Source organism: Eptatretus burgeri, chromosome 19 (assembly GCF_056783735.1).
Source record: "Eptatretus burgeri isolate ZD-2024b chromosome 19, Ebu_testis_v1, whole genome shotgun sequence".
NCBI lineage: Eukaryota > Metazoa > Chordata > Myxini > Myxiniformes > Myxinidae > Eptatretus > Eptatretus burgeri.
The window spans coordinates 146,661-169,719 of NC_140979.1; the positions used below are offsets into that span (position 1 = coordinate 146,661).

Consider the following 23,059-nt stretch of genomic DNA (forward strand, 5'->3'; position numbering starts at 1 on the left):
ACCCAAACTTTAAAATAAACATCTCACTTCAAAAAAAGATTGTAACTTCTAACACCACCCAAACTTGAAAACAAACATCTCATCTCGAAAAAAACCTGAAAACTTCTTACACCACTCAAACTTTAAAATAAACATCTGACCTCTAACAAAACATAATAACTTCTTTCACCTCAAACTTTAAAATAAACATCTTACCTCAAAAAAAACATTATAACTAAACGACCCAAACTTTAAAATAAACATCTCACCTCAAAAAAACATTGTAACTTCTCACACCACCCAAACTTGAAAATAAACATCTCACCTCGAAAAAAACATTATAACTTCTTACACCACTCAAACTTTAAAATAAACATCTGACCTCGAACAAAACATTATAACTTCTTACACCTCAAACTTTAAAATAAACATCTCACCTCAAAAAAACATTATAACTTCTTACACCACTCAAACTTTAAAATAAACATCTCACCTCAAAAAAAATATTTTCACTTCTTACACCACTCAACCTTTAAAATGAACATCTCACCTCAAAAAAAAACATTAAAACTTCAAACACCACTCAAACTTTAAAACAAACATCTCACCTCAAAAAAAATATTTTCACTTCTTACACCATTCAAACTTTAAAATGAACATCTCACCTCAAAAAGAAACATTAAAACTTCAAACACCACTCAAACTTTAAAACAAACATCTCACGTCAAAAGAAAACATTTTCACTTCTTACACCATTCAAACTTTAAAATAAACATCTCACCTCAAAAAAACATTATAACGTCTTGCACCACTCAAACTTAAAAACAAACATCTCACCTCAAAAAAAAATATTTTCACTTTTTGCACCACTCAAACTTTAAAATAAACATCTCACCTCAAAAAAAACATTATAACTTCTTACACCACTCAAACTTTAAAACAAACATCTCACCTCAAAAAAACATTATAACGTCTTGCACAACTCAAACTTTTAAATAAACATCACCTCGAAAAAAACATAATAACTTCAAACACCACCAAACTTTAAAATAAACATCTCACCTCAAAAAAAACATTATAACGTCTTACACCACTCAAACTGTAAAATAAACATCTCACCTCGAAAAAAAACATTGCAACTTCTAACACCACCCAAACTTGAAAACAAACATCTCATCTCGAAAAAAACCTGAAAACTTCTTACACCACTCAAACTTTAAAATAAACATCTGACCTCCAACAAAACATTGTAACTTCTTTCACCTCAAACTTTAAAATAAACATCTCACCTCAAAAAAAACATTATAACTAAACGACCCAAACTTTAAAATAAACATCTCACCTCAAAAAAACATTGTAACTTCTAACACCACCCAAACTTGAAAATAAACATCTCACCTCGAAAAAAACATTATAACTTCTTACACCACTCAAACTTTAAAATAAACATCTGACCTCGAACAAAACATTATAACTTCTTACACCTCAAACTTTAAAATAAACATCTCACCTCGAAAAAAACATTATAACGTCTTGCACCACTCAAACTTTAAAATAAACATCTGACCTCGAACAAAACATTATAACTTCTTACACGACCCAAACTTTAAAATAAACATCTCACTTCAAAAAAACATTGTAACTTCTAACACCACCCAAACTTGAAAACAAACATCTCATCTCGAAAAAAACATGAAAACTTCTTACACCACTCAAACTTTAAAATAAACATCTGACCTCTAACAAAACATTATAACTTCTTACACCTCAAACTTTAAAATAAACATCTCACCTCAAAAAAAACATTATAACTAAACGACCCAAACTTTAAAATAAACATCTCACCTCAAAAAAACATTGTAACTTCTAACACCACCCAAACTTGAAAATAAACATCTCACCTCGAAAAAAACATTATAACTTCTTACACCACTCAAACTTTAAAATAAACATCTGACCTCGAACAAAACATTATAACTTCTTACACCTCAAACTTTAAAATAAACATCTCACCTCAAAAAAAACATTATAACTAAACGACCCAAACTTTAAAATAAACATCTCACCTCAAAAAAACATTGTAACTTCTAACACCACCCAAACTTGAAAATAAACATCTCACCTAGAAAAAAACATTATAACTTCTTACACCACTCAAACTTTAAAATAAACATCTGACCTCGAACAAAACATTATAACTTCTTACACGACCCAAACTTTAAAATAAACATCTCACTTCAAAAAAACATTGTAACTTCTAACACCACCCAAACTTGAAAACAAACATCTCATCTCGAAAAAAACATGAAAACTTCTTCCACCACTCAAACTTTAAAATAAACATCTGACCTCGAAAAAAACATGAAAACTTCTTCCACCACTCAAACTTTAAAATAAACATCTGACCTCGAACAAAACATTATAACTTCTTACACCTCCTACTTTAAAATAAACATCTCACCTCAAAAAAACATTATAACGAAACGACCCAAACTTTAAAATAAACATCTCACCTCAAAAAAATATTTTCACTTCTAACACCACCCAAACTTCAAAACAAACATCTCATCTCGAAAAAAACCTGAAAACTTCTTACACCACTCAAACTTTAAAATAAACATCTGACCTCCAACAAAACATTGTAACTTCTTACAGCTCAAACTTTAAAATAAACATCTCACCTCAAAAAAAACATTATAACTAAACGACCCAAACTTTAAAATAAACATCTCACCTCAAAAAAACATTGTAACTTCTAACACCACCCAAACTTGAAAATAAACATCTCACCTCGAAAAAAACATTATAACTTCTTACACCACTCAAACTTTGAAATAAACATCTGACCTCGAACAAAACATTATAAATTCTTACACCTCAAACTTTAAAAGAAACATCTCACCTCGAAAAAAACATTATAACGTCTTGCACCACTCAAACTTTAAAATAAACATCTGACCTCGAACAAAACATTATAACTTCTTACACGACCCAAACTTTAAAATAAACATCTCACTTCAAAAAAACATTGTAACTTCTAACACCACCCAAACTTGAAAACAAACATCTCATCTCGAAAAAAACATGAAAACTTCTTACACCACTCAAACTTTAAAATAAACATCTGACCTCTAACAAAACATTATAACTTCTTACACCTCAAACTTTAAAATAAACATCTCACCTCAAAAAAAACATTATAACTAAACGACCCAAACTTTAAAATAAACATCTCACCTCAAAAAAACATTGTAACTTCTAACACCACCCAAACTTGAAAATAAACATCTCACCTCGAAAAAAACATTATAACTTCTTACACCACTCAAACTTTAAAATAAACATCTGACCTCGAACAAAACATGATAACTTCTTACACCTCAAACTTTAAAATAAACATCTCAACTCAAAAAAAACATAATAACTTCTTACACCACCCAAACTTTAAAATAAACATCTCACCTCAAAAAAAACATTATAACTTTTAACACCACCCAAACTTTAAAATAAACATCTCACCTCGAAAAAAACATTATAACGTCTTGCACCACTCAAACTTTAAAATAAACATCTGACCTCGAACAAAACATTATAACTTCTTACACGACCCAAACTTTAAAATAAACATCTCACTTCAAAAAAACATTGTAACTTCTAACACCACCCAAACTTGAAAACAAACATCTCATCTCGAAAAAAACATGAAAACTTCTTACACCACTCAAACTTTAAAATAAACATCTGACCTCGAACAAAACATTATAACTTCTTACACCTCAAACTTTAAAATAAACATCTCACCTCAAAAAAAACATTATAACTAAACGACCCAAACTTTAAAATAAACATCTCACCTCAAAAAAACATTGTAACTTCTAACACCACCCAAACTTTAAAATAAACATCTCACCTCAAAAAAAACATTATAACGTCTTGCACCACTCAAACTTTAAAATAAACATCTGACCTCGAACAAAACATTATAACTTCTTACACGACCCAAACTTTAAAATAAACATCTCACTTCAAAAAAACATTGTAACTTCTAACACCACCCAAACTTTAAAATAAACATCTCACCTCGAAAAAAACATGAAAACTTCTTCCACCACTCAAACTTTAAAATAAACATCTGACCTCGAAAAAAACATGAAAACTTCTTACACCACTCAAACTTTAAAATAAACATCTGACCTCGAACAAAACATTATAACTTCTTACACCTCATACTTTAAAATAAACATCTCACCTCAAAAAAAACATTATAACGAAACGACCCAAACTTTAAAATAAACATCTCACCTCAAGAAAACATTGTAACTTCTAACACCACCCAAACTTGAAAATAAACATCTCACCTCGAAAAAAACATTATAACTTCTTACACCACTCAAACTTTAAAATAAACATCTGACCTCGAACAAAACATTATAACTTCTTACACCTCAAACTTTAAAATAAACATCTCACCTCGAAAAAAACATTATAACGTCTTGCACCACTCAAACTTTAAAATAAACATCTGACCTCGAACAAAACATTATAACTTCTTACACGACCCAAACTTTAAAATAAACATCTCACTTCAAAAAAACATTGTAACTTCTAACACCACCCAAACTTGAAAACAAACATCTCATCTCGAAAAAAACATGAAAACTTCTTCCACCACTCAAACTTTAAAATAAACATCTGACCTCGAACAAAACATTATAACTTCTTACACCTCAAACTTTAAAATAAACATCTCACCTCAAAAAAAACATTATAACGAAACGACCCAAACTTTAAAATAAACATCTCACCTCAAAAAAATATTTTCACTTCTAACACCACCCAAACTTGAAAACAAACATCTCATCTCGAAAAAAACCTGAAAACTTCTTACACCACTCAAACTTTAAAATAAACATCTGACCTCCAACAAAACATTGTAACTTCTTACACCTCAAACTTTAAAATAAACATCTCACCTCAAAAAAAACATTATAACTAAACGACCCAAACTTTAAAATAAACATCTCACCTCAAAAAAAATATTTTCACTTCTTACACCACTCAACCTTTAAAATGAACATATCACCTCAAAAAAAAACATTAAAACTTCAAACACCACTCAAACTTTAAAACAAACATCTCACCTCAAAAAAAATATTTTCACTTCTTACACCACTCAACCTTTAAAATGAACATCTCACCTCAAAAAGAAACATTAAAACTTCAAACACCACTCAAACTTTAAAACAAACATCTCACGTCAAAAGAAAACATTTTCACTTCTTACACCATTCAAACTTTAAAATAAACATCTCACCTCAAAAAAACATGATAACGTCTTGCATCACTCAAACTTTAAAATAAACATCTGACCTCAAACAAAACATTATAACTTCTTACACGACCCAAACTTTAAAATAAACATCTCACCTCAAAAAAAACATTATAACGACTTACACCACTCAAACTTTAAAATAAACATCTCACCTCGAAAAAAACATTATAACTTCGAACACCACTCAAACTTTAAAATAAACATCTCACCTCAAAAAAATATTATAACTTCTTACACCACCCAAACTTTAAAATAAACATCTCACCTCGAAAAAAACATTATAACTTCTAACACCACCCAAACTTTAAAATAAACATCTCACCTCGAAAAAAACATTATAACGTCTTGCATCACTCAAACTTTAAAATAAACATCTGACCTCGAACAAAACATTATAACTTCTTACACGACCCAAACTTTAAAATAAACATCTCACTTCAAAAAAACATTGTAACTTCTAACACCACCCAAACTTGAAAACAAACATCTCATCTCGAAAAAAACATGAAAACTTCTTACACCACTCAAACTTTAAAATAAACATCTGACCTCTAACAAAACATTATAACTTCTTCCACCTCAAACTTTAAAACAAACATCTCACCTCAAAAAAAACATTATAACTTCTTACACCACCCAAACTTTAAAACAAACATCTCACCTCGAAAAAAACATTATAACTTCTAACACCACCCAAACTTTAAAATAAACATCTCACCTCAAAAAAAACATTATAACGTCTTGCATCACTCAAACTTTAAAATAAACATCTGACCTCGAACAAAACATTATAACTTCTTACACGACCCAAACTTTAAAATAAACATCTCACTTCAAAAAAACATTGTAACTTCTAACACCACCCAAACTTGAAAACAAACATCTCATCTCGAAAAAAACATGAAAACTTCTTACACCACTCAAACTTTAAAATAAACATCTGACCTCTAACAAAACATTATAACTTCTTACACCTCAAACTTTAAAATAAACATCTCACCTCAAAAAAAACATTATAACTAAACGACCCAAACTTTAAAATAAACATCTCACCTCAAAAAAACATTGTAACTTCTAACACCACCCAAACTTGAAAATAAACATCTCACCTCGAAAAAAACATTATAACTTCTTACACCACTCAAACTTTAAAATAAACATCTGACCTCGAACAAAACATTATAACTTCTTACACCTCAAACTTTAAAATAAACATCTCACCTCGAAAAAAACATGATAACGTCTTGCACCACTCAAACTTTAAAATAAACATCTGACCTCGAACAAAACATTATAACTTCTTTCACGACCCAAACTTTAAAATAAACATCTCACTTCAAAAAAACATTGTAACTTCTAACACCACCCAAACTTGAAAATAAACATCTCACCTCGAAAAAAACATTATAACTTCTTACACCACTCAAACTTTAAAATAAACATCTGACCTCGAACAAAACATTATAACTTCTTACACCTCAAACTTTAAAATAAACATCTCACCTCAAAAAAACATTATAACTTCTTACACCACTCAAACTTTAAAATAAACATCTCACCTCAAAAAAAATATTTTCACTTCTTTCACCACTCAACCTTTAAAATGAACATCTCACCTCAAAAAAAACATTAAAACTTCAAACACCACTCAAACTTTAAAACAAACATCTCACCTCAAAAAAAATATTTTCACTTCTTACACCACTCAACCTTTAAAATGAACATCTCACCTCAAAAAAAAACATTAAAACTTCAAACACCACTCAAACTTTAAAATAAACATCTCACCTCAAAAAAAATATTTTCACTTCTTACACCACTCAACCTTTAAAATGAACATCTCACCTCAAAAAAAAACATTAAAACTTCAAACACCACTCAAACTTTAAAACAAACATCTCACCTCAAAAAAAACATTATAACTTCTTACACCACTCAAACTTTAAAATAAACATCTCACCTCAAAAAAAACATTATAACTTCTTACACCACTCAAACTTTAAAATAAACATCTCACCTCAAAAAAACATTATAACTTCTTACACCACTCAAACTTTAAAATAAACATCTCACCTCAAAAAAAACATTTTCACTTCTAATACCACTCAAACTTTAAAATAAACATCTCACCTCAAAAAAACATCATAACGTTTTGCACCACTCAAACTTTAAAACAAACATCTCACCTCAAAAAAATATTTTCACTTCTTACACCACTCAAACTTTAAAATGAACATCTCACTTAAAAAAAAACATTATAACTTCTAACACCACTCAAACTTTAAAACAAACATCTCACCTCAAAAAAAACATTTTCACTTCTTACACCATTCAAACTTTAAAATAAACATCTCACCTCAAAAAACATTATAACGTCTTGCACCACTCAAACTTTTAAATAAACATCACCTCGAAAAAAACATAATAACTTCAAACACCACCAAACTTTAAAATAAACATCTCACCTCAAAAAAAACATTATAACGTCTTACACCACTCAAACTGTAAAATAAACATCTCACCTCGAAAAAAACATTATAACTTCGAACACCACTCAAACTTTAAAATAAACATCTCACCTCAAAAAAACTTATAACTTCTTACACCACCCAAACTTTAAAATAAACATCTCACCTCGAAAAAAACATTATAACTTCTAACACCACCCAAACTTTAAAATAAACATCTCACCTCGAAAAAAACATTATAACGTCTTGCATCACTCAAACTTTAAAATAAACATCTGACCTCGAACAAAACATTATAACTTCTTACACGACCCAAACTTTAAAATAAACATCTCACTTCAAAAAAACATTGTAACTTCTAACACCACCCAAACTTGAAAACAAACATCTCATCTCGAAAAAAACATGAAAACTTCTTACACCACTCAAACTTTAAAATAAACATCTGACCTCTAACAAAACATTATAACTTCTTACACCTCAAACTTTAAAATAAACATCTCACCTCAAAAAAAACATTATAATTAAACGACCCAAACTTTAAAATAAACATCTCACCACAAAAAAACATTGTAACTTCTAACACCACCCAAACTTGAAAATAAACATCTCACCTCGAAAAAAACATTATAACTTCTTACACCACTCAAACTTTAAAATAAACATCTGACCTCGAACAAAACATTATAACTTCTTACACCTCAAACTTTAAAATAAACATCTCACCTCGAAAAAAACATTATAACGTCTTGCACCACTCAAACTTTAAAATAAACATCTGACCTCGAACAAAACATTATAACTTCTTACACGACCCAAACTTTAAAATAAACATCTCACTTCAAAAAAACATTGTAACTTCTAACACCACCCAAACTTGAAAACAAACATCTCATCTCGAAAAAAACATGAAAACTTCTTCCACCACTCAAACTTTAAAATAAACATCTGACCTCGAACAAAACATTATAACTTCTTACACCTCAAACTTTAAAATAAACATCTCACCTCAAAAAAACATTGTAACTTCTAACACCACCCAAACTTTAAAATAAACATCTCACCTCGAAAAAAACATTGTAACTTCTAACACCACCCAAACTTTAAAATAAACATCTCACCTCGAAAAAAACATTATAACTTCTTACACCACTCAAACTTTAAAATAAACATCTGACCTCGAACAAAACATTATAACTTCTTGCACCTCAAACTTCAAACTAAACATCTCACCTCAAAAAAAACATTTTCACTTCTGACACCACTCAAACTTTAAAATAAACATCTCACCTCAAAAAAATTTTTTTCACTTTTTGCACCACTCAAACTTTAAACTAAACATTTCACCTCAAAAAAAACATTATAACGTCTTGCACCACTCAAACTTTAAAACAAACATCTCACCTCAAAAAAAAATTTTTCACTTCTTACACCACGCAAACTTTAAAATGAACATCTCACTTAAAAAAAAAAAAACATTATAACTTCTAACACCACTCAAACTTTAAAACAAACATCTCACCTCAAAAAAAAACATTTAAACTTCTTACACTGTTCAAACTTTAAAATAAACATCTCACCTCAAAAAAACATTATAACGTCTTGCACCACTCAAACTTTGAAATAAACCACCTCGAAAAAAACATAATAACTTCAAACACCACCAAACTTTAAAATAAACATCTCACCTCAAAAAAAACATTATAACGTCTTTCACCACTCAAACTGTAAAATAAACATCTCACCTCGAAAAAAAACATTATAACTTCGAACACCACTCAAACTTTAAAATAAACATCTCACCTCAAAAAAAACATTATAACTTCTTACACCACCCAAACTTTAAAATAAACATCTCACCTCGAAAAAAACATTATAACTTCTAACACCACCCAAACTTTAAAATAAACATCTCACCTCGAAAAAAACATGATAACGTCTTGCATCACTCAAACTTTAAAATAAACATCTGACCTCGAACAAAACATTATAACTTCTTACACCACTCAAACTTTAAAACAAACATCTCACGTCAAAAGAAAACATTTTCACTTCTTACACCATTCAAACTTTAAAATAAACATCTCACCTCAAAAAAACATGATAACGTCTTGCATCACTCAAACTTTAAAATAAACATCTGACTTCAAACAAAACATTATAACTTCAAACACCACTCAAACTTTAAAACAAACATCTCACCTCAAAAGAAAACATTTTCACTTCTTACCCCATTCAAACTTTAAAATAAACATCTCACCTCAAAAAACATGATAACATCTTGCACTACTCAAACTGAAAAACAAACATCTCACCTCAAAAAAAAAATTTTCACTTTTTGCACCACTCAAACTTTAAAATAAACATCTCACCTCAAAAAAACATTGTAACTTCTAACACCACCCAAACTTTAAAATAAACATCTCACCTCAAAAAAAACATTATAACGTCTTGCACCACTCAAACTTTAAAACAAACATCTCACCTCAAAAAAAATATTTTCACTTCTTATACCACTCAAACTTTAAAATGAACATCTCACTTAAAAAAACAAAACATTATAACTTCTAACACCACTCAAACTTTAAAACAAACATCTCACCACAAAAAAAACATTTTCACTTCTTACACCATTCAAACTTTAAAATAAACATCTCACCTCAAAAAAACATTATAACGTCTTGCACCACTCAAACTTTTAAACAAACATCTCACCTCAAAAAAAATATTTTCACTTCTTGCACCACTCAAACCTTAAAATGAACATCTCACCTCAAAATAAACATAATAACTTCTTACACCAGTCAAACTTTAAAATAAACATCTCACCTGAAAAAAACATTATTACTTCTGACACCACTCAAACTTTAAAATAAACATCTCACCTCAAAAAAACATTATAATGTCTTACAACACTCATACTTTAAAATAAACATCTCACCTCAAAAAAAAACATTTTTTTTTGTATACCTTGTCGAGGCTCGTGTGAGAGCTAACACACAATGCACAGCAAGGGGGGCATGAGATGAGGGTCGGGAGTGGGAAGGACAAAACAGTGGGGAACAGAGACATTTGGAGATCTGTGGAAGGGAGAGGGATGGGGTGGGGAACATGGGGAATACAAGATGGACATTACATGACTTTCAGGAAAGAAAGCAGGGAATTTGAAGGAGGTGGGTTTGGGTGGATTATCAGGGTTAGAAAAGATCGAGGATTTGGATGCGGGATGACAAGACGTGGTGGTGAACAGCTGTTTTGAATACCTGGAGGGAAGAATGGGATTGAATAGAGTGAGGGAGTTTATTTAAAAGGTGGGAAAAAAAGAGGAATTAAAGTGAAGGTGAGCAGTGATTCATGATTTTGGTAGTTTTACCAGAAGGGGATCGTTGGCGGACCTTGAGCGCCCTGTGGAAATGTGGTGGGGACAAATCGCAGAGAGAGCAGGGGGGGCAAGGCTGGAGAGGAGACGGTAGACCACCAACCAGCCTGCGGTGAGAGAGTGAGAGGCCCAAAGACTCAGCCTCATTGCGGGAGATGCCAATGATCTGAAATGCCTTGGTTTCCGCAGCGTGAAGTCGAGAAAGGTGGGAGGCTGGAGCACCAGCCCAGAGGGGAGAGCAGTACTCCATCAGGCTGTGAACGAAAGCTTTGTAAGTGGTCAGGAGCTCAGGTGGGCCGAGGAAGGACTTTGCACGACAGAGGATTCCCAGTCGGCGACTGGCTTTGGAGGCAAGGTTTGAAATGTGGCTTTCCCAGGAAAGGTCATGGCAGATAGTGAGACCCAGAAGCTTGAAAGAAAGGACTTCTTCCAGAGGATTGTTGAGAAAGTGGATGGGGGGGGTTTACTTCTTACACCACTCACCATTGGAACTTCTTACACCATGATAACTTCTAACACAACTCACACTTTAAAATAAATATCTCACTTCAAAAAAAAACATTATAACTTGTGGATATAACTATTATATATATATATATATATATATATATATATATATATATATATATATATATATATATATATATATATATATATATATATATATATACATATATAACGATAACAAGATGTGGATATGTGGTGGTGGAAGTGCAAGGTGTCGGTAGGTCGTGGAAGGTGTGGGTTGGTTGTGGTGGAAGTGCAAGGTGTGGATAGGTAGTGGAAGTTATGGGTTAGTGGTGATGGAAGTGCAAAGTGTGGATTGGTGTTGCAAGGTGTGTGTTGGTTGTGTAACATATGGTAAGGTTGTGCAAGATGTGCGTTGATGGTGGTGGAAGTCCAAGGTCTGGGTTGGTTTTCCAAGATGTAGGTTGGTGGTGGTGGAAGGGCAAGGTGTGGGTAGGCAGTGGAAGGTGTGGGTTGGTTGTGGTGTAAGTCAAAGCAGTTTTGTAAGCAAAGCAAATCGTTCTTGAAAGAATAACAAGTGGTGTGTTCAGGGAATCCATTTTATCATCGGATCTTTATTTGTTGCAAATGCAAAACCAAAACGATCTCCATTACACACAAACACTCTCACACAACACTCAACACTTTTATTTCAAATTCGAAGTTTATGGATTCACAGATTTAATGAACAGTGAAAGTGGTTGAAGAGGAAAAAGAATGATGTTTTGAATGAATGACGGTTCACGTCAATAAGAAATCACAACAAATACATTTCAATGACGAATGAACCTGACTTCATCAAAGGTCAACAACAAATCAAAACAAAACAACAAATTAATTCACGCAACCTTCCTTCTTCTATCGACGGCTTCTTCAACCGGCTTCCTCATCCTCCTCCTCGTCAAACTCGTCCTCACCTTCAGCGGTGGCATCCTGGTACTGCTGGTACTCGGACACAAGATCATTCATGTTGCTCTCGGCTTCGGTGAACTCCATCTCGTCCATCCCTTCGCCGGTGTACCAATGGAGGAAGGCCTTGCGGCGGAACATGGCCGTGAATTGCTCCGAGATGCGCTTGAACAGCTCCTGGATGGCCGTGCTGTTACCGATGAAGGTGGCCGACATCTTGAGGCCGCGCGGTGGGATGTCGCACACGGCGGTCTTCACGTTGTTCGGGATCCACTCGACGAAGTAGCAGCTGTTTTTGTTCTGCACGTTGAGCATCTGCTCGTCCACTTCCTTCATCGACATCCGTCCACGGAAGATGGCCGCCGCGGTGAGGTATCGCCCGTGACGCGGGTCACAGGCGGCCATCATGTTCTTGGCGTCGAACATCTGTTGCGTGAGTTCTGGAACGGTGAGGGCACGGTATTGCTGGCTTCCGCGGGACGTGAGCGGCGCGAAACCGGGCATGAAGAAGTGAAGGCGGGGGAACGGCACCATGTTGACCGCAAGTTTGCGCAGGTCGGCGTTGAGCTGCCCGGGAAAGCGCAGGCACGTGGTCACTCCGCTCATGGTGGCCGAAACCAGGTGGTTCAGGTCCCCGTAGGTCGGAGTGGTCAGCTTGAGAGTGCGGAAGCAGATGTCGTAAAGGGCCTCGTTGTCGATGCAGAACGTCTCGTCGGTGTTCTCCACCAGCTGGTGCACCGACAGGGTGGCGTTGTACGGCTCCACCACGGTGTCGCTCACCTTGGGAGAGGGCACCACGCTGTAGGTGTTCATGATGCGGTCGGGGAACTCCTCGCGCACTTTGCTGATGAGCAGCGTACCCATTCCCGATCCCGTGCCTCCGCCGAGCGAATGGGTCATTTGGAACCCCTGCAGGCAGTCGCAGGTCTCCGCCTCCTTCCGCACCACGTCGAGCACCGAATCCACCAGCTCCGCACCCTCCGTGTAGTGTCCTTTGGCCCAGTTGTTACCGGCACCACTCTGGCCTAGGTTCAGTGCAGAGATAGTGGAAATGGAATATAATTAAACGTCACAAACAAGTGATTATCTCAGTGTCATCTCAATTCAATACGTCAGTGTTATTTTAAATACACGATATATCTGTTCATTATGTCGGGGGCGGGGGGGCGTAAATGGCAGAAAATAAAAACTTATTGAGAAATTGAATACGAATCCGTCCCGATGGAGACGTCGTTCACTGCATTCTCCATGGAGAATCCAATCATCGTTCCTCATTAAAACTTCCAATGCCGATGGAACACGATGCTCTGAAAATCAGCAACGAGTCCGTGCTCCATGTGGACCCTGTCCATGAGATTGATGACGTTGAAAAACGAAGTGCTTTTGTATATTTTTGCCTGCCACACAAACTCCTCATGGTTGTTGTTGTTGTTGTTGTTGTTGTGGGTCAATTTTTGAAATGTGCATTCATTGGTCGAACAGCTGCCTGACCCCACCCACATTTTCCACTTGACTCCACCCACCAGGGCACCCAGACTAAATAATATGGCGGCCATCTTGGTTTTCTGGTGGGCCTCTGCCGATTGCACACTGCCGGGTTGTTGGGTCAGATTCCCGTTGGCTTCGTTTGGGTCGAGTGTTGCTCGTCGAGTTAATCTTTTGAGAGTGTAGTGCGTTAAGTGTGCGTTTCCCAATCTGCCCGTCACCGGGTTTTGTCGCAGGTTGTGACCACGGACGGTGTGGTCATTCTTGTTCTGTTTCTTCGGGAAGAATTAATATATTTAATCATGTGTGCTCCTTCTGAAGGGTTCCTGTTGTTGTAGGATAAGAAATGTTACCGTTGGACCCCACTCCATTCACCTCTCATTCCCGCTTCCTCTTCTTCTTCTTCTTCAGTGGCTGGACACGGGCTTTTAAAACAGGTATTTATATGATAAAATGGACACAAGTTTCTGTTGCAGGTAAATCGATTATTTCCTTTCTACCGGTACCATCTATAATCTATATATTAATACTGAAGGACCAATTTTGTGCTCCTCCTCGCGGTCGCGTCACGTTTTTCTCGGTACTGTGACCTGGACTGAAAGAGACTTTGTACCTGTAAGGGTGCATCGCACATCGTGGCAATAGTCAACTTTCAACTCTGAAGCAGAATAAACACTTTTCGTTGAGACGGGAGCGAGGAGTGAAGAGGCGGGGGGCGGGGGATGAAGAAACGGGGGCAGGGAGTGAAGAGGGGGGGGTGGGGGATGAAGAGATGAAGGCAGGGAGTGAAGAGGTGGGGGTGTGGGATGAAGAGACAGGAGCGAGGAGTGAAGAGGCGGGGGCAGGGGATGAAGAGACGGGGGCAGGGAGTGAAGAGGTGGTGGGGCAAGGTAAGCAAATTTTTGGGCAGGGGTAAGCAAATTGAAAGTGGGAGATGGGGGGAAATGGGGCGGGGGTTGAGTGGGCGGGGGCTGGTGTGAATTAGGCGGGGTTGAGTGTGAGGGAGTGGACAGTGGGGGGGAGGCCCAGGGGAAAGTGGGGCGGGGAATCAAGAGACGCGGGCGAGGAGGGAAGGGGCGGTGGTGGGGTGGGGTAAGTAAATGTGTGGGCGGGGGTAAACAAATTGAAGACGGGAGGTGGGAGGTGGGGGGGAATGCGGCAGAGGCGGGGGATGAGTAGGAGGGGGCAAGCACGCCCTGTCCAGTCCATGTCCCTCGAGTGTGGGTGAGCTGGTGAGGGTGGTTGAATAAACGGAATCCGTCTGTGACGGGGTTTCGGCTAGTATATATTAATAGTGAAGGACCAATTTTGTGCTCCTCCTCGCGGTCGTGTCACGTTTTTCTCGGTACTGTGACCTGGACTGAAAGGAACTTCGTATCTGTAAGAGTGCAACGCACATAGTGGCAAGAGTCAAACTTCAACTCTGAAGCACAATAAACACTTTTCGTTGAGACGGGGGCGAGGAGTGAAGAGCCGGGGGCAGGGGATGAAAAGACGGGGGCAGGGAGTGAAGAGGCGGGGGATGAAGAGACGGGGGCAGGGAGTGAAGAAGCGGGGGCGGGCGGTGAATAGGCGGGGGCGGAGGGATTAAGAGACAGGGGCAGGGAGTGAAGAGGCGGGGGATGAAGAGACGGGGGCAGGGAGTGAAGAGGCGAGGGGGGAGGAAAGGTAAGCAAATTTGTGGGCCGGGGTAAGCAAATTGAAAGCGGGAGACGGGAGGGAAATGGGGTTGGGGATGAGTGGGCGGGGGCTGAGGTGAATTAGGCGGGGTTGAGTGTGAGGGGGTGGACAGGGGGGCGGGGGCCCGGGGGCAAGTGGGGCGGAGAATCAAGACACGGGGGGCGGAGAGTGAAGAGGCGGGGGTGGGTCCGGGGTAATTAAATTTTTGGGCGGGGGTAACCAAATTGAAGGCGGGGGGGATGGGCGAGGGGATGAGTAGGCGGTGGGGGGGATTGGGGCAAGGGTGGGGGATGAGTAAGCGGGGGCAAGCACGCCCTGTCCAGTCCATGTCCCTCGAGGGTGGGTGAGCTGCTGAGGGTGGTTGAATGAACGGAATCCGTCTGTGACGGGGTTTCGGCGAGTTTTTATTATTCCACGACAGCAGGAACTCCTAAAGCTTCCTCTTCTTCTTCATGTGACACACACACACACACACACACACACACACACACACACACACACACACACACACACACACACACACACACACACACCTCCTTCTTGTAATAGATATTGCATGAGAGTATAAAATTATGAAGAACATGCCCAGCGATGTGAGACACTACAAGTACTCACCAAACACAAAGTTGTCGGGTCTGAAGATTTGTCCAAAAGCACCCGAACGCACCGAGTCCATGGTCCCCGGTTCGAGGTCGACCATCACGGCACGTGGCACGTACTTACCTCCTGAAACATTCGGCGACAACTTTAAAAAGGGAAACACGACCACGGACTTCAAAGCAAAATCAACCAAAGTGTCGATTTTTAAACCCAATTGCTCGTGCTTTACGATGATGGGTATTCAAAATGGCGTCTCCGGGTGCTCGGGAATTGTGAATGTGTTTAGTGATAAAAACATTTATATTTCTGTGCAGCACAAAGCCCCGATACAACTACTTTGTGGTAGTGTCCGATACTAAAGACCAAAAACCGATCTCAGAGGTCAGATTTGTCATGCCTGGTTGGTCAGACTCATCATGCCTGGTCAGTCAGACTCGTTATGCCTGGTCAGTCAGGCTCATTATGCCTGGTCAGTCAGACTCGTTATGCCTGGTCAGTCAGGCTCATTATGCCTGGTCAGTCAGACTCCTCATGCCTGGTCGGTCAAATTTGTCATGCCTGGTCGGGCAGACTCGTCATGCCTGGTTGGTTAGACTCGTTATGCCTGATTGGACAGACTCGTCATGACTGATTTGTCAGACTTGTTATGCCTGGTCGGTCAGACTCGTCATGCCTGGTCTGTCAGATTCGTCATGCCTGGTTGGTCAGACTCATGCCTGGTCAGTCAGGCTTATTATGCCTGGTTGCTCAGATACGTCATGCCTGGTCAGTCAGACTCGTTATGCCTGGTCAGTCAGACACGTCAGGCTCATTGTGCCTGGTCAGTCAGGCTCGTTATGCCTGGTGGTCAGGCTCATTATACCTGGTCAGTCAGACTCGTTATGCCTGGTGGTCAGACTCGTCATACCTGGTCAGTCAGACACATTATGCCTGGTCAGTCAGACACGTCATGCCTGGTTGGTTAGACTCATCATGCCTGGTCAGTCAGGCTCATTATGCCTGGTTGGTCAGACCTGTCATGCCTGGTCAGTCAGACTCGTTCTGCCTGGTCAGTCAGACACGTCAGGCTGATTATGCCTGGTCAGTCAGGCTCGTTATGCCTGGTTGATCAGACTCGTCATGAGTGGTCGGTCAGGCTCATTATACCTGGTCAGTCAGACTCGTTATGCCTGGTCGGTCAGACTCGTCATGCCTGGTCAGTCAGGCTCATTATGCCTGGTTGGTCAGACCTGTCATACCTGGTCAGTCAGACACATTATGCCTGGTCAGTCAGACACGTCATGCCTGGTCGGTTAGACTCATCATGCCTGGTCAGTCAGGCTCATTATGCCTGGTTGGTCAGACCTGTCATGCCTGGTCAGTCAGACTCGTTATGCCTGGTCAGTCAGACACGTCAGGCTCATTATGCCTGGTCAGTCAGGCTTGTTATGCCTGGTCGGTCAGGCTCATTATACCTGGTCAGTTAGACTCGTTATGCCTGGTCGGTCAGACTCGTCATGCCTGGTCGGTTAGACTCATTATGCCTGGTCGGTCAGACTCGTCATGCCTGGTCAGTCAGACTCGCCATGCCTGGTCGGTCAGATTCATCATGCCTGGTTGGTCAGACTCGTCATGCCTGGTAGGTCAGATTCGTCGTGCCTGGTCGGTCAGACTCATTATGCCTGGTCAGTCAGACTCGTCATGCCTGGTCAGTTAGACTCATTATGCCTGGTCAGTCAGACTCGTCATGCCTGGACAGTCAGACTCGTCATGCCTGGTCGGTCAGATTCGTCATGCCTGGTTGGTCAGACTCATCATGCCTGGTCAGTCAGGCTCATTATGCCTGGTTGGTCAGGCTTGTCATGCCTGGTCAGTCAGACTCGTTATGCCTGGTCAGTCAGACTCGTCATGCCTGGTCGGTCAAATTTGTTTTTCCTGGTCGGTCAGACTCGTCATGCCTGGTCGGTTAGACTCATTATGCCTGGTCGGTTAGACTCGTTATGCCTGGTCAGACAAACTTGTCATGCCTGGTCGGTCAGATTCGTCATGCCTGATTGGTCAGACTCATCATGCCTGGTCAGTCAGGCTCATTATGCCTGGTTGGTCAGACTTGTCATGCCTGGTCAGACTCGTTATGCATGGTCAGTCATGCTCATTATGCCTGGTCAATCAGACTCGTCATGCCTGGTCGGTCAAATTTGTCATGCCTGGTGGGGCAGACTCGTCATGCCTGGTCGGTTGGACTCGTTGTGCCTGATTGGACAGAATCGTCAAGACTGGTTGGTCAGACTCATTACGCCTGGTCGGTCAGACTCGTCATGCCTGGTCGGTCAGATTCGTCATGCCTGGTTGGTCAGACTCATCATGCCTGGTCAGTCAGGCTCATTATGCCTGGTTGGCCAGACTTGTCATGCCTGGTCAGTCAGACTTGTCATGCCTGGTCAGTCAGACTCGTTATGCCTGGTCAGTCAGATACGTCATGCCTGGTCAGTCAGGCTTATTACGCCTGGTCCGTCAGGCTCGTTATACCTGGTCGGTCAAATATTTTTATCACCAAATATATTCACAATTCTCGAGCACCCAGAGACGCCATTTGTAATATCCATCATAGGTCAGACTTGCACATGGCATGACGTCGTCAGATTACCTGGTGGTTAGTACCAGGTGAGTGATAGTAAGTGTCAGAGTGCTGGGATGCACAAACCGAAGGCTTCGTTGTAGTAGACATTGATTCTCTCGAGCTGCAAGTCACTGTCCCCATGATAAGTGCCAGCGGGGTCGATGCCGTGCTCGTCGCTGATCACCTCCCAGAACTGGTACGGAAGGTAGAGAACGTTAGACAAGACACCGAGCCAAGGTAATACAATTCAAACGTGGTGTGATGCAAGTACTGCAATCCGAGTGTTTTTAAATGACAGGATGATGTGTCATTGGATGCAGCAACCAATCAGAGAAGGGTTTCAAAATGTACAGATTACCTGCAGACCCCGGAAGGGGGGAAAAAATGGGGAAATAAAGTTTATCATCTGACACACACACACACACACACACACACACACACACACACACACACACACACACACACACACACATACACACATCCACACACACACACACACACACACACACAAACACACACACACACACACACACACATACAAACACACCCACATACACACACATACACACACACATACACACACACATACACACATACACACACACATACACACACACACATACACACACACACACACACACACACACACACACACACACACACACACACACACACACACACACACACACACACACACACACACAAACACTTGTATTCTGCCTCGGGGCTGCTGGTTGCATCATTGGTTTGGGACACGGCTGTGCAACTGATGCAGTGCCCCTATTACCAGTACACTGGTGCTCATTTCACCAACCTCAGAAGGATGACAAACTGAGTCAACCCCACCTTGTGTTTGATAATTCAACACCGACAGGGTTGAAACGCAGGACCCTAGGATCCCAAGGCCCCCACCCCCCCCCCCACCAAACCGAAAAGCCAACAGCAGGCTTGTTGTGTGAGATGTAAACCGACATCCTGGTAAAGTTAGTGATTAGTAAACACATCACGCGAGTGTCTTTAGTACCAGGTGATTACGAATCACCAGTACCAGGTGATTTTTAGATTACGAACGTTTATTGCTTCGAACTAGTTTAAGTGTTGTAAACCGTAGTTAACACCGGTTAACAACATGCCATGGTCCATTTAAATGGTTAATTCGGCCTCATCTTGAAGCGAAACAGTTTACTGTGTTGAAAACAGGGGAGGAATCAGAAGAGTGGGAGAAGAAGAAAACAGGAAGAGTGTGATGGAGGTTATTAACGAGCTGTGGGGGAGGGGAAACCATGGAAGATGAGATATTTAATGGGGAGAGAAGGGAATGAAGATTACATTCACAAGTGAAGGATTACATTCACAAGTGAAGGATTACATACACAAGTGAAAGATTACATTCACAAGTGAAGGATTACATACACAAGTGAAGGATTACATACACAAGTGAAGGATTAAGTGAAGGATTACATCCACAAGTGAAGGATTACATCCACAAGTGAAGGATTACATACACAAGTGAAGGATTACATCGACAAGTGAAGGATTACAAACACAAGTGAAAGATTACATACACAAGTGAAGGATTACATCCACAAGTGAAGGATTAAGTAAAGGATTACATCCACAAGTGAAGGATTAAGTAAAGGATTACATATTACATACACAAGTGAAGGATTACATCCACAAGTGAAGGATTAAGTAAAGGATTACATCCACAAGTGAAGGATTAAGTAAAGGATTACATACATAAGTGAAAGATTACATCCACAAGTGAAGGATTACATACACAAGTGAAGGATTACATACACAAGTGAAGGATTACATACACAAGTGAAGGATTAAGTGAAGGATTACATCCACAAGTGAAGGATTACATCCACAAGTGAAGGATTACATCGACAAGTGAAGGATTACATACACAAGTGAAGGATTACATACACAAGTGAAGGATTACATACACAAGTGAAAGATTACATCCACAAGTGAAGGATTACATCCACAAGTGAAGGATTACATACACAAGTGAAGGATTACATACACAAGTGAAGGATTACATACACAAGTGAAGGATTAAGTGAAGGATTACATCCACAAGTGAAGGATTACATCCACAAGTGAAGGATTACATCCACAAGTGAAGGATTACATACACAAGTGAAGGATTACATCCACAAGTGAAGGATTACATCCACAAGTGAAGGATTACATCCACAAGTGAAGGATTACATACACAAGTGAAGGATTACATACACAAGTGAAGGATTACATACACAAGTGAAGGATTAAGTAAAGGATTACATCCACAAGTGAAGGATTACATCCACAAGTGAAGGATTACATACACAAGTGAAGGATTACATACACAAGTGAAGGATTACATACACAAGTGAAGGATTACATCCACAAGTGAAGGATTACATACACAAGTGAAGGATTACATACACAAGTGAAGGATTACATACACAAGTGAAGGATTACATACACAAGTGAAGGATTACATACACAAGTGAAGGATTAAGTAAAGGATTACATCCACAAGTGAAGGATTAAGTGAAGGATCATACACACGAGTGAAGGATTACATCCACAAGTGAAGGATTACATACACAAGTGAAGGATTAAGTAAAGGATTACATCCACAAGTGAAGGATTAAGTGAAAGATTACATCCACAAGTGAAGGATTAAGTGAAGGATCATACACACGAGTGAAGGATTACATCCACAAGTGAAGGATTACATACACAACTGAAGGATTACATACACAAGTGAAAGATTACATGCACAAGTGAAGGATTAAGTAAAGGATTACATCCACAAGTGAAAGATTGCATCCACAAGTGAAAGATTACATCCACAAGTGAAGGATTACATACACAAGTGAAGGATTAAGTGAAGGATTACATACACAAGTGAAGGATTACATACACAAGTGAAGGATTACATACACAAGTGAAAGATTACATACACAAGTGAAGGATTAAGTAAAGGATTACATCCACAAGTGAAGGATTACATACACAAGTGAAAGATTACATACACAAGTGAAGGATTAAGTAAAGGATTACATACACAAGTGAAGGATTACATACACAAGTGAAAGATTACATACACAAGTGAAGGATTACATACACAAGTGAAGGATTACATACACAAGTGAAGGATTACATCCACAAGTGAAGGATTACATCCACAAGTGAAGGATTACATACACAAGTGAAGGATTACATACACAAGTGAAGGATTAAGTGAAGGATTACATCCACAAGTGAAGGATTACATACACAAGTGAAGGATTACATACACAAGTGAAGGATTAAGTGAAGGATTACATCCACAAGTGAAGGATTACATCCACAAGTGAAGGATTACATCGACAAGTGAAGGATTACATACACAAGTGAAGGATTACATACACAAGTGAAGGATTAAGTAAAGGATTACATCCACAAGTGAAGGATTAAGTAAAGGATTACATACATAAGTGAAAGATTACATCCACAAGTGAAGGATTAAGTGAAGGATCATACACACGAGTGAAGGATTACATCCACAAGTGAAGGATTACATACACAAGTGAAGGATTACATACACAAGTGAAGGATTACATACACAAGTGAAAGATTACATACACAAGTGAAGGATTAAGTAAAGGATTACATCCACAAGTGAAGGATTTAGTAAAGGATTACATACATAAGTGAAAGATTACATCCACAAGTGAAGGATTAAGTGAAGAATTACACACACACACACACAAGTGAAGGATTAGGAAAAGGATTACATCCACAAGTGAAGGATTAAGTGAAGGATCATACACACGAGTGAAGGAAAAAGCACACAATCAATCAATCATTCGATGAATGAATCATTCAGTCATTCAATTTTTAGAATCGTCTTCACTCCCTCAATTTCTCCTTCACTTTCCTTCTTGCACACTCCTTTCACGTTTCTCCATTCCATCACTCCCCGTGTGTGTTCCCTCCACTCACTCGCTCTGTCCACCTCGAATCAGACACTCGTGAGTGCGAACCTTCACTCGCTCATCACACTTCATTTTCCCGCCCTTCCTGTTACGTGTTTTAAGGTTAAATCAATCCCGTCTGATTGTTGGTTTATTCTGACACGT

The 23,059-nt window shown here is 39.0% G+C and overlaps 1 protein-coding gene across 1 annotated transcript; it reads right to left on the reverse strand.

Moving 5' to 3' along the window:
• Positions 1–12,220: 12,220 nt before the first annotated feature.
• LOC147008335 (tubulin beta chain-like) lies at positions 12,221–19,172 on the reverse strand. Its single transcript, XM_085864704.1, has 3 exons — positions 19,023–19,172; positions 16,355–16,465; positions 12,221–13,599 (listed from the first exon to the last, which is right to left on the reverse strand). The coding sequence occupies exons 2-3, from the start codon at positions 16,437–16,439 to the stop codon at positions 12,539–12,541; spliced, it is 1,146 nt and encodes a 381-aa protein (XP_085720830.1). The 5' UTR covers positions 16,440–16,465; positions 19,023–19,172; the 3' UTR covers positions 12,221–12,538.
• Between the last annotated feature and the right edge of the window lie 3,887 nt (positions 19,173–23,059).

What these genes read in the sequence shown, in the direction of transcription:
- LOC147008335 (XM_085864704.1), bottom strand. Translation starts at nt 16,439, where the DNA reads ATGGTCGACCTCGAACCGGGGACCATGGACTCGGTGCGTTCGGGTGCT. An exon ending in ACCCGACAACTTTGTGTTTG is followed by an intron (nt 13,600 to 16,354) that starts GTGAGTACTTGT and finishes CACTGAACCTAG; the next exon opens with GCCAGAGTGGTGCCGGTAAC.